Raw genomic sequence first — 11689 nt, forward strand, 5'->3', positions numbered from 1 at the left:
TTACTGCTAGAACATTAGAACATGGAGTGCAGGAAGTTTTTTAATTAGCTGTACATTTAGTTATGCTTTTCAAAGTATACAGTTGTGTGCCCTTGGGAATGCGGTCATAAACTTCTTTTAAGATTCCCATTGCAATGTTATCCTGATAGGTTGCAACTGTATGAAACCACAAAAGACTTTTGGATAAGTTAAATAAAATAACACATCTTGCAAAGATCTGTTTCTTTAAAATATAATTATTGATTCTGAATGTGTAATATATTTTTCCTGTTGCATATAAATCTTTCTTTATGCATTCTTCATTTTAACACAGGAAGTAGAATATATCTTAATTTTTATTATGGGTTTATTAAAACACACATAATTTCATAAGTATTAGAGCCAGGGTGTCAAACATGCAGCCCGGGGCCGGATGAGGCCCCTGGAGGGCTTCTATCAGGCCCGCAGTGGAACTGGCTGTCTTCTGCTTCTTCTTCCAGTTCTGCTGCTGCTGCATCATCATAGTTTGCAGCTCACAGATACTCACCTGAACAGCATACTCAAGATTGCAACAACACAGACATTTTGATGGCAATAATTCAGAGCAAGAGGTGACAGTTATCAGACACTGTTAAATAAACAAAACATTGCAGAAGTGCTAATGTTTTAAGCATGTTTTTATTTTAAGTAAAAAAAACCCTTTGTGTTTGTGTCCTTTATAAAGTTTATATCTCCGCTACCTGGCATTACATTTTATGACACACATGGCCTGGCCCAACAAAGTCTCATTTATGTCAGATCTGGCCCTTATAACAAATGAGTTTGACATCCCTTTATTAGAGGTTCTTTATGCATGTATGGGTAGCATGATGGCAACAGAAAATTGTTTCAGTGTGGTTAATTTTTTATATTTCCTCATGGTTTAGTCTGGTTGTGTAGAAAATGTCTATGTTATTGATACATGTGAACTATGGTATTGGTATGAAGAGCCTCATCACAATCAGAATGGTCCATATAGCAAGCTATTTACAAGTGTTTTCCCTTCTGCCTCATTATCTGGAAGTGCATTTCCTATGTATCCATGAATGAGAGGTGTTCTGTAGTTTCCCAGTTTCTAGTTGAAGTAACCAGTTAATCTAGTTCGCAAGCTATGAAGCGCACATGCACGTGCACACATCCATGCACACACCCTTGGATGTACAAAATATCCACTGGAGAATTTGGGTAGATAATTTGAGGGAAAGACAGGATCCATCAGCCATGGATTGAAAAGAGGGAATTCCATGTTGAGTTTGGAGGGTAACTGCTTCTATACTCGTAAAAGGTTCGTATTGTTCTAAAAAGGTCCCCTTGTGACTGGATTTGTGATGGTACATGTCATGTTTTTATGCTGCTGTTTTGACTATTTATTTTTATTTACAAAATGTATACCCTGCCTTTCTGCCCTCATCAGGATCATCAAGATAGCTAAAAAAGGATACATAATAAAAGCATATTTTAAAAACCATTAAAACAAAGCAAAAATACACATACAAAAACATTAAAGCCATAATTAAAACATAGGGTAGAAAGGAGGAATAATTGAGGGAATGCCAGATGAAACAGAAAAGTCTCTACCTGCTAGCAGAAGACAGCAATAAAAAGGGAGAAGAGAGTCTCTCTGGGACAAGAGTTCAAGAGTTATGGTGCCATGACTAAGAAGGCCTTCTCCTGGATTGCCACTCTCCTAATCTCAGAAGGGGAATGCCTGAAACAGGACCTCAGAAGCAATGTTCCCTCTAAGCTGTGGAGTCTTGTGAGCAAAAATTCTACTTTGTGAGCTACTGGCATTAAAGTTGTGAGCAAGCGATTTGGCTACTGCATGAATTAGCTTGCTCTGGAGCCATCCTTCCTGAGCTAAGACAAAAATCTGTGAGCTGGAGGCTAAAAAACTGTGAGCTAGCTGATACTAACTCATCTTAGAGCGAACACTGCTCAGAAGAAGTCCACAATGGTCGGTTAGGTTTGCAAGGAAGTAGACAGTCCTTCAGGTATGCTGTATCTAAGCCGTATAGTGTCTTTATCCATAGGTGCTTACATACAGCAGCAGGGAGTTTTGCACACAACTGTGCGCAAGGGTGTTTGCATTCTTGTGGGATGAAAAGTAATATTGGAAGGTACGGGGAAGTAGAATAAATTTAGCGGAGGGTGATCTCTATGTTTGAGAAACACCAATCTAATCCAGTATTTAAGCCCAATTTAAATATGATCATGGTAGAGGAGAACTTAACCATAGGATGTTACACACACAGCCATTTTTTTAAACTGAGCCACTGCACATGGAAAGCACACTGCCACACTAATGCTGCATACATAGACAGCATTTGCCTGGACTGCACGTATCTGGCTTGATAGCATTGCACTCATAGTGGCTGAGGGTCCATTTAAACAAGATGCTGAATGTGCAAAGTAGCACAAGGAAGTTATTTTGCTTGCCAGGTTAGTAGTTTAATTGTCCCTTAAATGTCAAGGTTGAGGTGCATCTAAAGCTATCCTGTCAGAGCCTAAGCATGGTAATAATAATTCTATATTGAGTAGATATACCAGCTAAAATGTTTATAATAGGTGTGCAAGGGTTTTTTTTACCTCCTCCTTTGATATTGTGGGACTTTATGGATACTGAAATTTCTATCTCAGTCTTTAGATATGCATTTTTCTTTTATTGAGTAATATGACAGTATTTTTTTTTATTTAGCTCTTTTGACAATAGATACATTTATCAACAAAAGGGACTTGGACCCATTGAAGAAAGCACTATTCTTGTACTAGACCCTAGTAATTCAGCTGTACTTCATTCCACTGGGAAAAAAATGTAAGTCTTTATTTTTTCACTTTTCAAAATACTTATCAGACTCAGAGCAGGCATAGATAACGTGCATTACATTATGTGTATTTAATTTAACACAAAATATTTGTTGCCATTGTTGGCACTGGACATCTGTTGGTTCTAATATCTGATTCCAAATAAGCATAGCTTCTTCCTTAAGGCAGAAGACCAAAAAGATCTTTGGGAGACAGCTTCTATCCAAGGGGAGAAGTCTGGGTAGACATAGGATATCTACTTAAGAGCTTTCCCATAATAATTCAATCTTGTCTCAGTTGCCTTTTAGCCATTGTAATATTTCTGCTTGTGGACACATAGCTCAACAGATGGCTTTATTTTCTTAAGGGATGAGGTAATTAATTGTCTTACAGTATAACACTTCAATCCATTGAAGTGTGTATTTGCATACTTCATCAGGTAGAGGGGAAATGAACAACCTCAAAAAAATCTCTTGGGGTGTTGCTTACTTAAGCAGTGAGTGGGATGCAAAGAGCTGTACTGGTTATTAATTAAATACATTGTAAACTGTATCCAGCCATGGCCCAGTACAGGCATAACATGATGTTCCACACAGTTAGAACACCCGATGAATATATTTTCTGTGGAAAGTGATGGACTTGGGAATGATAGTAACCAGGTTCAGGAGAATTAGTAAGGGGAAAAGAAAGTGTGTCAGATTCGAGTAAGTTTGGATAAGCAAAACATGTCTTGAAAAAATAGATGTCACTATGGTGAGTCAACAGAACAAATTATTCTGCTTTGTTGTTTTCTTCCTCTTAATGTAGTTTTCATTTATTTTGTTTACAGGTTTTATTTACCGCATGGTTTGAGTATTGATAAAAATAGTAACTACTGGGTGACAGACGTAGCTCTTCATCAGGTATGTACAACTAGCTTCAGCAAATACTATATGAAATGCAGCTCTGAATTTAAGCAGCTTCTGTATCTTATTAACAACTTGACAAGTTCATTTCCCCACCCGAGTCTGGGAGGATGTTTGCAAAATATTCAACTGCTTCATTTAGCATAACAGTCATGGAGTGACACTCTGTGCAGAAACACTACTAAGAGTGCGGTCACACATGCCAGATAACGCGGGGGGGAAGCGAGGCTGTTTGCTCCATAGTAATTTGATCCGCCACTGCGTGATCAGATGCAGCAGCGGGTGAATCGGGTTTTTTCCTTCGCTGCGTGTTCCCAGTACACTTCAACGAGGGATCACTGACGCAATGGGAGCGCACCAGAGAGATCACATGGGGAAGTCTGTCTGCGGCCCACCGCAAACCCTTTTGATACTGCACTTTCCCCGGTATTTTTTAACTCCGCTTCTTCAGTAAAGCAAAGCTGGTTGGCAACGGGTGCGGGACGCTTGCCAGATGTTCCCGTGTGATCGCACCCTTAAAATCCGCCTGGCATTCATGCCTATCCTACGAGTTATTCTGCGTGTGATCGGGACTTAAATTAACTTTATTACATGCTTGATTATGGATTTATTTATTGAACTCATGAATATATATATAGAGAGGGGGGGATATTAAAAGATCTTTTCTAGAGAACAGGCATGTGCTGTTTCCTGTAATCAGTAGCTTTTTTGCTTTGGCCTTTAACTATAATATGCCATTAACTCTTTATCCTTTACACTGGTAGGTGTTCAAACTGGCATCCCATGGCGTGGAATCTCCTTTGTTGACTCTAGGAAGGGCTTTCCAGCCTGGGAGTGACAGAAATCACTTCTGCCAACCAACAGATGCAGCTGTGGACCCAGTTACTGGCAATGTATACGTATCTGATGGATACTGTAACAGTCGTATTATTCAGTTCTCTCCGAATGGAATATTTATCACACAGTGGGGAGAAGGTACTGATTAAAATGTTATTGACTCAGTTAGTAAAACCTATTTCTCTGAAAAGCTTATAGCACATACACAAGGAGCAGTCTAGAGTGCAGAAGACTTGCTGAAATCAATTAGACTTTTCATGTGAGGTAAAAAAGCTGTCTGTGTAATACCACTTCACACTTCGAGAGCTCACATAGTTAAATTGCTCCTCCATATCTCCTTCCCCAAAATCCTTCCACAGATTGTCCCTGAGAAGCTCACTTTCTTTGTGGAGAGTGTGTGTGCATTGGATTTTTAAGACATGTATCCAGGGTTTCCTCTTATCGGATATGGTTTGATAAATTTCAGCTATTGACACTTGAGGATTATAATAGCATGCTCTCAGCTACTTGTGCATATCTGCTGTGGTTGGACAGAAAGCATTTTCAGTTTATGCTTTGTATAGTTTCAATATAAAATATCAGTATTTCTGACCACAGATGGTGGCTTAAATCTGTTTTGGACCTGAAGTAGATATTTTCTGTTTCAGAAACTTCTTTAGCACAAGCAAAACCTGGCCAATTCAACATCCCTCACAGCTTAACCATGGTGTCTGATTTTGGTCAGTTGTGTGTGGCAGACAGAGAAAACGGTCGGATTCAGTGTTTTAAACCAGAAACTGGGGAATTTGTGAAAGAGATCAGACATCCATTGTTTGGAAAAGAACTATTTGCAGTTTCTTATGCTCCAGGTAATGATTTTTTTAAAAAATGTATCTATCTCTTATATATTATTTGAGATCTCTGCTACTTGTTAAATGATCATACAACAGAAAATCATTTTGAATTTTAACTTGGGGTATGATAAGGGTACCATTTTTGGGGGGTCGGGGTGGAATTCCATTTCCTGTTGAGGTTGGACTAGAATCTGGGAGGCAAAGTTTTGAATCACTATTCTGCATGGAAGCTTGACATTCTGTGACAGGGTGGTTGTTCTGAGGATAAAATGTAGGAGAGGAAAATCATTAAAGAAGCCCATTATACCTGTCTCTGGCCTACTATTTGCTCCAGCTTTAATGTATCTTAATTAGGAAAGGAGTGGAATTACTTCTGTGCTGATTGGCAGTAAACCACACCAGAGCCTTATATAGCCTTCTTGCAAACTTCCAGTATAGAATATACAGTATAGAACAATTAAACTAGAGCTAACCTCTGTTAGCTGAGCAATTTTTGTGTATAATAGCTAACTTTGGAAAGTGTGAATGACATTTCCCCCCTACCGAGATTAAGAAACTCTAATATAGTGTAAGAGAATCTTAACTCCTATTAAAAGAACAATTAAAATGCCCTAACTATTCTGAATTGTGGTAATAAGAAAGAGCGAACCAGAGCAGACTGGTACCAAGCCTTAACAATTTATTTATTTTTATTTAATTCAATTTATATCCCGCCCTCCCTGCCAAGGCAGGCTCAGGGCAGCTTACATTAAGAGTTAAAATACATTAAAACACAAATTATAAATGTCATAAAAGGTCATATACAGTAACATAATCATAAAGTGCTAGTAGCACTATGATATTACATAAATATTTTATTTATTTAGGTACTAGGACCAAAGCCCATTGTGGTGGAAGACAATGGACACAAGCATGGCGCGACGGAGGTGCCCCCAGTCTCCCGATCTCTCCCCCCTCCGCGACACCCCAGAGTCAGGGGGAAAGGGAGTGTCTGGGTGACCTCCAGCAGCCTCAGGGCTGGCGGCGCGCCGGCCCCTCCCCAATGAAAGGCCAGCCAGCTGCATGTAGTTGTCAGCGGCAGTAGCAGGATCGGGCGTGGCTGGAGGCGGCCCCCGCGTGCTGGAGTGGGCGGCATGGCCATTGTCCGGGTGCAGGGCTGCTGGGAGCCTGTAGCCAGGCTCGGGTGAGGATGGCGGTGGCAGGATCGGGGCAAGCCCTCCCCCCCGCTGGAGCGGCTGGTCCACCCATTGTCAGATTGCACAGAGGCCAGGCGGCGATGCATGTTCAGGCGAGGGGGGGTGGCAGGCTCGGGCCACGGCCCCCTGGTGGTGGGGTTGTTGAACCGCGCGCAGCCCAGCTGGCTATGGGCGCTCAGGAGAGGACGGACACAGCGGCTGTTTTGGTGGCGGGGCAAAACTCCGCCACGGTGTCTTCGAATCGCGGGGCACATTCACCCCGGCACCATATCTGTGGGTGGGCATCAGAGACCACGGCCAGTGGCTAGCGTCCCCAGTGTGAGTGGCGGCTGGCTCAGGCTATGGCTGAGGGAGCGCATAGAGCGTGGCCACGCGTAAGCAGCTCTCTCTTCGAATCGCAGGGCACGTTCACTCCGGCGCCGCCTCTGTGGGTGGGGGCAGAGACCACGGCCATTGGCCAGCGTCCCCAGAGTGAGTGGCTGAGGGAGCGCATCGAGTGTGGTCACCCCAAATTAGCTTTATAATATAGAGAGATTCATACCCTACTTCTTTCCACAATGGGGATTCAAAGCAGCTTACAATGTTGTTATTCACACCACATTTTGAAAAAGTCAGAAATTGTAGGTATGCTGAAATACTGTGTTTGGGGTTCTGTATCTATAAGATGTTCTTACTAGGTAAAACTTCAGGGACAAACCAGACATTACATAGTAGACACTTTTACTCATTTCCTGAAGAAAAATTCAGGTGGGTAGTCATGTTGGTCTGAAGCAGCAGAACAAAGTTTGAGTCCAGTGGCACCTATGTTGGTCTTAAAGGTGCCACTGGTCTCAAACTTTGTTGTACTCATTTCCTGATATTCTAAATGAAAAGCAGCAATTAGAAGCTACAGTGTGATTAGAGGAACAGTGGAAAGCTTGTTTAAAGGTTTGACAACAGGGCTGTTCCTATCAAAGTCTCCCTCTCCAAACTCCATCTCACCTGCATGTGGAAAGATACCAGTGTCTTTTGTCATAGTAGTAAATTCTCTGTCCATTAATTTTCACTTTGATTCCAAAGGATCTGGGATAGGAGCAGTGTTCCCTCTAAGCTGAGTTAGTGTGAGCTAGCTCACTGTTTTTTAGCCTCTGGCTCACACATTTTTGTCTTATCTCAGGAACGATGGCTCCAGAACAAACTAATTTATGCAGCAGCCAAATCTCCTGCTCACAACTTTAATGCCAGTAGCTCACAAAGTAGAATTTTTGCTCACAGGACTCCACAGCTTAGAGGGAACATTGGATAGGAGTAGTTCAAGTAGAAATAATTCTCACAGCTCTTACAGGGCAGATTAACTCTGCTTCTTGATCTGACTAATCTCAATACCTAAATTCCATGGCACCACCTGCCCCTCCTCCTGTGTCTATTCACATCGGCATTCTGTCCTCCATCTGGAGGACACCTGGCTAGAGCTAAACGCCTAGGAATTGAGCAATGCCAGTTATAGAATAAATTATGGATGCAGTATGCTATCCTTTATAATATAGACTGAGAGAATCCAAAACCACATGGGAGATACCTGTTGGCTCAACCAGGAAGTAAGTTACTTACCTGTTAGGAAGGAACTCTGTTTTCCTTTTGTATTGCATACTGTCCCAGCATTCACACCCAAAGTCAGCACAGTTTTACTGTAGTCACTGATTGGTCCTAATTTCTTTCCCAAGCCATCCCATCCTAAAGTGGTTCATGTTGGGTGTCATCAAGGCTCTAAGAGCATACCTGGAAGGGACTGGGAAATCAGATATATTGATGTTCTTCTACCCAACAGGGGTAGTTATTGACCACTGGATCACTGAGTGTATAGGTCTGACCTATACGGTTCTCAAATTCTTAATGGGTATCAGTGCTCATTTCTTGCAAAATAACTACGACTTTCAAACCAGGGTCTCTTTGAAGCTGTGGGCTTCCTCTTCAGCGTGGTGTAGTGGCCTTCCTCTCCTTCTTCAACATTTTCCACTGCTACAGAATCTACATCCTTGCATCAGCCAGAGTTTCCTTTAGGAATCGAGTGCATTAGAATTTTCTTGAAGGATCTTTCCAGAAGCTGTTGATAGTTGTACAGTACTCCCACATTAAACTATGATTAGGCCTCCTCAGGAATTTCTTGGTTTTTCTCCCCTCATTCATGTTTTACATATCATTTGTTAAGGTTTTATGGATAATTGTTTCTGTTTTATCCCATGTTTCTCCAAGGAGTTGGTGGTAATATGTATGGTGTTCTCTTCCTCCATTTTATACTCATGATAACTATCAGAGGTAGGCTAGGCTGACAGGTCATCCAGTAAGTTTCATGGTAAATAGGAGTTCGAAAGTGGGTCTCTCTGGGCCTAATCCAATACTAAACACTACCGATCTCATACTGTTTGTGGGTGTTGGCTGTTGTGTTTGATCTGTTAATGCTTCCTGATTACAGTGATCTCCAAAACTAGGAGGAAATTTCATCCAAGATTATTACCTTATTAAGGAAGAGATCCTTGAGTTTAACACTGGAGAAGAAATGACCTATAAGTACAGTACAGTTGCTAAAAGATAGTTTTAAAGCAATCTTTAAAGATGAGCAAATAAATGCCATTCTATTGGAATAGAGGCAGATGATAACTCTGGTCAGGGCCTTTTCAGTAGTAGTGCCACAATTGTAGGACCGTCTTCCCCAGGTGATCTGCCTGATGGCATCTCCACTGTCACTTCAGTGTCAGCTGAAGACTTTTTTTCCCCAATTAGCAGTTAGTTGAGACTGTTCATGTTTCTGATATTTTTAACCTCTGATTTCCTTGGCAAACTTCCTGCTATGGAAGTTACTGCTATATAAAGAAACACAACTCCTGCCATATTTTTATTCCCCTTATAATTTGGGTTTTCTTCATTGCTGCTGTTTGTGCTACTGATCTTATTCAGTATTCATTGTATTGTATTGTGTTTATTGTATTAAGCATTTATAAATGTTTACCATGTTTCTCATCTGATGATCAGTAGCAGTTTTGGACTTGGAAAGGGCCCATTTCTGTTAGTATCAGTATAGGGCCACACTGTTTTTGCTTGTGGATTGAAGGCTACTCATGCTACTGTTTTCCATATTGTACTCATATCTCCATGGTAACTGTTCCAAACCAAGAATGCAGCAATTGACTTGAAAGAAGATAGAGTGTGGTGTGTTAACTTCAGGTATCTCCTGCATTTCCTTTTCATAGCATTTTCTCTTTTAATTGATTCAGTGTTGGGAGCACTGCCAACAGTTTCCTAGCAGCCATGGCTGAAATAGGAGCAACTGTGTGTTGTGATGAAAGAGTTCTGAGCCCCCCCCCCCGAATTGCAATGACAGTTTCAGAAGCTGAAAGGCACATCCCTTGTTACCACCAATTGTGGTTCCTTAAGACAGCTTTTCTCTGTCCTTTACTAGTTGTAAAAGGGAAGAATATACTCAGGCACATGCAGATCACTGAAGAATATGTGTGTGTTTGCAGGTGGTCTGCTGTTTGCAGTTAATGGAAAGCCTCACCCTGGAGACGTGGAGCCACTGCAAGCATTTATGATGAACTTTTCAACTGGCGAAATCATTGACACTTTCATTCCACTTAGAAAGGTAACATGTTGTGAAGCATCACTTGGTTTTATTAAAAATGCATGACCAGCCATTTATTTTTCTCCCTTTCTATGTGTTGTGCACACTTCAAGCTTCAGCGGGAAGATTCTCAAATTATCTGGAAAGTGAACCCAAGTTATACTTTGTTAAATCCTGACTGCTGTACTTTAGGGCAGCAACATCTGTATTTGGTTTGCCAGCCTGGTTGCTATAAGAGAGCAAGAGGGCACCCAGAGACATTGCAGCTGTCATAGTTTCACATGCTTTAACAAGAGAAACAGAGAAAAATTAGAGTAACGTATTATGATCTGGGGCTCTCATAATTAAAGGGTCATCTCTGTATTCCCCGTAGGTCTTCTGAACCATTTTTGTTAGCTTTTCCTTTTGCTTAAGAGTCAGACTTCTTCAGCATGATGTAGCGCTTTCTTGGCTGTGATCACAGTATTGGCTAGGGGTGGACAAGTTGAAGCTGAATCCTGATAAGACAGAATGATAGTTTGGAAGGCTAAGGTTTCCAGGATACTGTGCTCTCCAATTCAGTAGGATCCAGCTGATACATTCTGATTCAGTTAAGACCCTGGGGGTTATATGGGACCCAGCATTATTACTAGGGAAGTGAGCCAGTACAGCTGCAAAAAAATAAAATAGCCTAGGACCCACATACTTGGAGGACTGTGTCTCCTAGTATACTGTATCACAGCAACTTCATTCATTTGAACAAAACCTTCCAAAGGTTCCTCCCCACAAATGGTTAAGATTAGCAACTGCCTGCTCACGTGTGTTCTCTGTGGTGGCTCCCACCTTGCAGAAACAAAAATGTTTAGGGGGGCGTTCTTGTAATCTGTATACTAATTCCCAAAGTCTGTTCTCCATACAGATATTTATTTCCACCAACAGAGGGCTCACTCTACCCCAACATCTTTTTCAACAGACTCAGGGGACTCCCTAGGGCTGCAGAAATATCCAAAAAGTTTTTTAAAAACCCTCAGGGAGGGCTGAATTTCCCCTAATAACTTTTGAAATGGCGTCCATGGGAATCTACTCCAGGCATCAATGGTGAGAGATTAGAATGTTCCAGGGAGGGGGTGTGGCTTCTAACTGGCTCTGTCAGTAAAAGTCATGGGGAGGGGGAGGAGCCCTTTCCAGGCCTCTTTTTGCCTTTCAGGGAAGGAGCCTTGGGGCCAGGCCTGACAAGGGTTGCCAGTGCCAGGCTGGGGAATTCCTAGAGATTTTGTGGTGGACTTTAAGGAGGGCTGGGTTTGGAGACGGGAAAGGCCTCACCTGGGTATAATGCAAGAGAGTCCACCCTCCAAAGTAGCCATTTTCTCTAGGGATACAGATCTCTGCTGTCTAGAGTTCAGTTGCAATTCTGGGGGGGTTTCCAGGTCCCACTTGGAAGTTGGCAACCCTAGGCCTGGCAGCAATCTAGGGTTGCCAGGTCTCCCCTGGCCACCAGCAGGGGATTGGGGGGGGGGGGGA

General features: G+C 42.0%; 1 protein-coding gene across 3 annotated transcripts in view; it reads left to right on the top strand.

Moving 5' to 3' along the window:
* The window catches only part of PAM (peptidylglycine alpha-amidating monooxygenase), a 142665-nt gene that overhangs the window by 109338 nt on the left and 21638 nt on the right, over window positions 1–11689 (top strand). For all 3 annotated transcript variants that reach the window (XM_015424091.1, XM_015424092.1, XM_015424090.1), the window contains 5 exons: window positions 2714–2830; window positions 3650–3722; window positions 4490–4700; window positions 5210–5410; window positions 10092–10210. In XM_015424091.1, the coding sequence (XP_015279577.1) occupies window positions 2714–2830; window positions 3650–3722; window positions 4490–4700; window positions 5210–5410; window positions 10092–10210 (721 nt within the window). The remainder of the gene's footprint in view (window positions 1–2713; window positions 2831–3649; window positions 3723–4489; window positions 4701–5209; window positions 5411–10091; window positions 10211–11689) is intronic.

Source organism: Gekko japonicus, unplaced genomic scaffold, assembly GCF_001447785.1.
Source record: "Gekko japonicus isolate JY-2015 unplaced genomic scaffold, Gekko_japonicus_V1.1 scaffold779, whole genome shotgun sequence".
In the NCBI taxonomy this organism is placed as follows: domain Eukaryota; kingdom Metazoa; phylum Chordata; class Lepidosauria; order Squamata; family Gekkonidae; genus Gekko; species Gekko japonicus.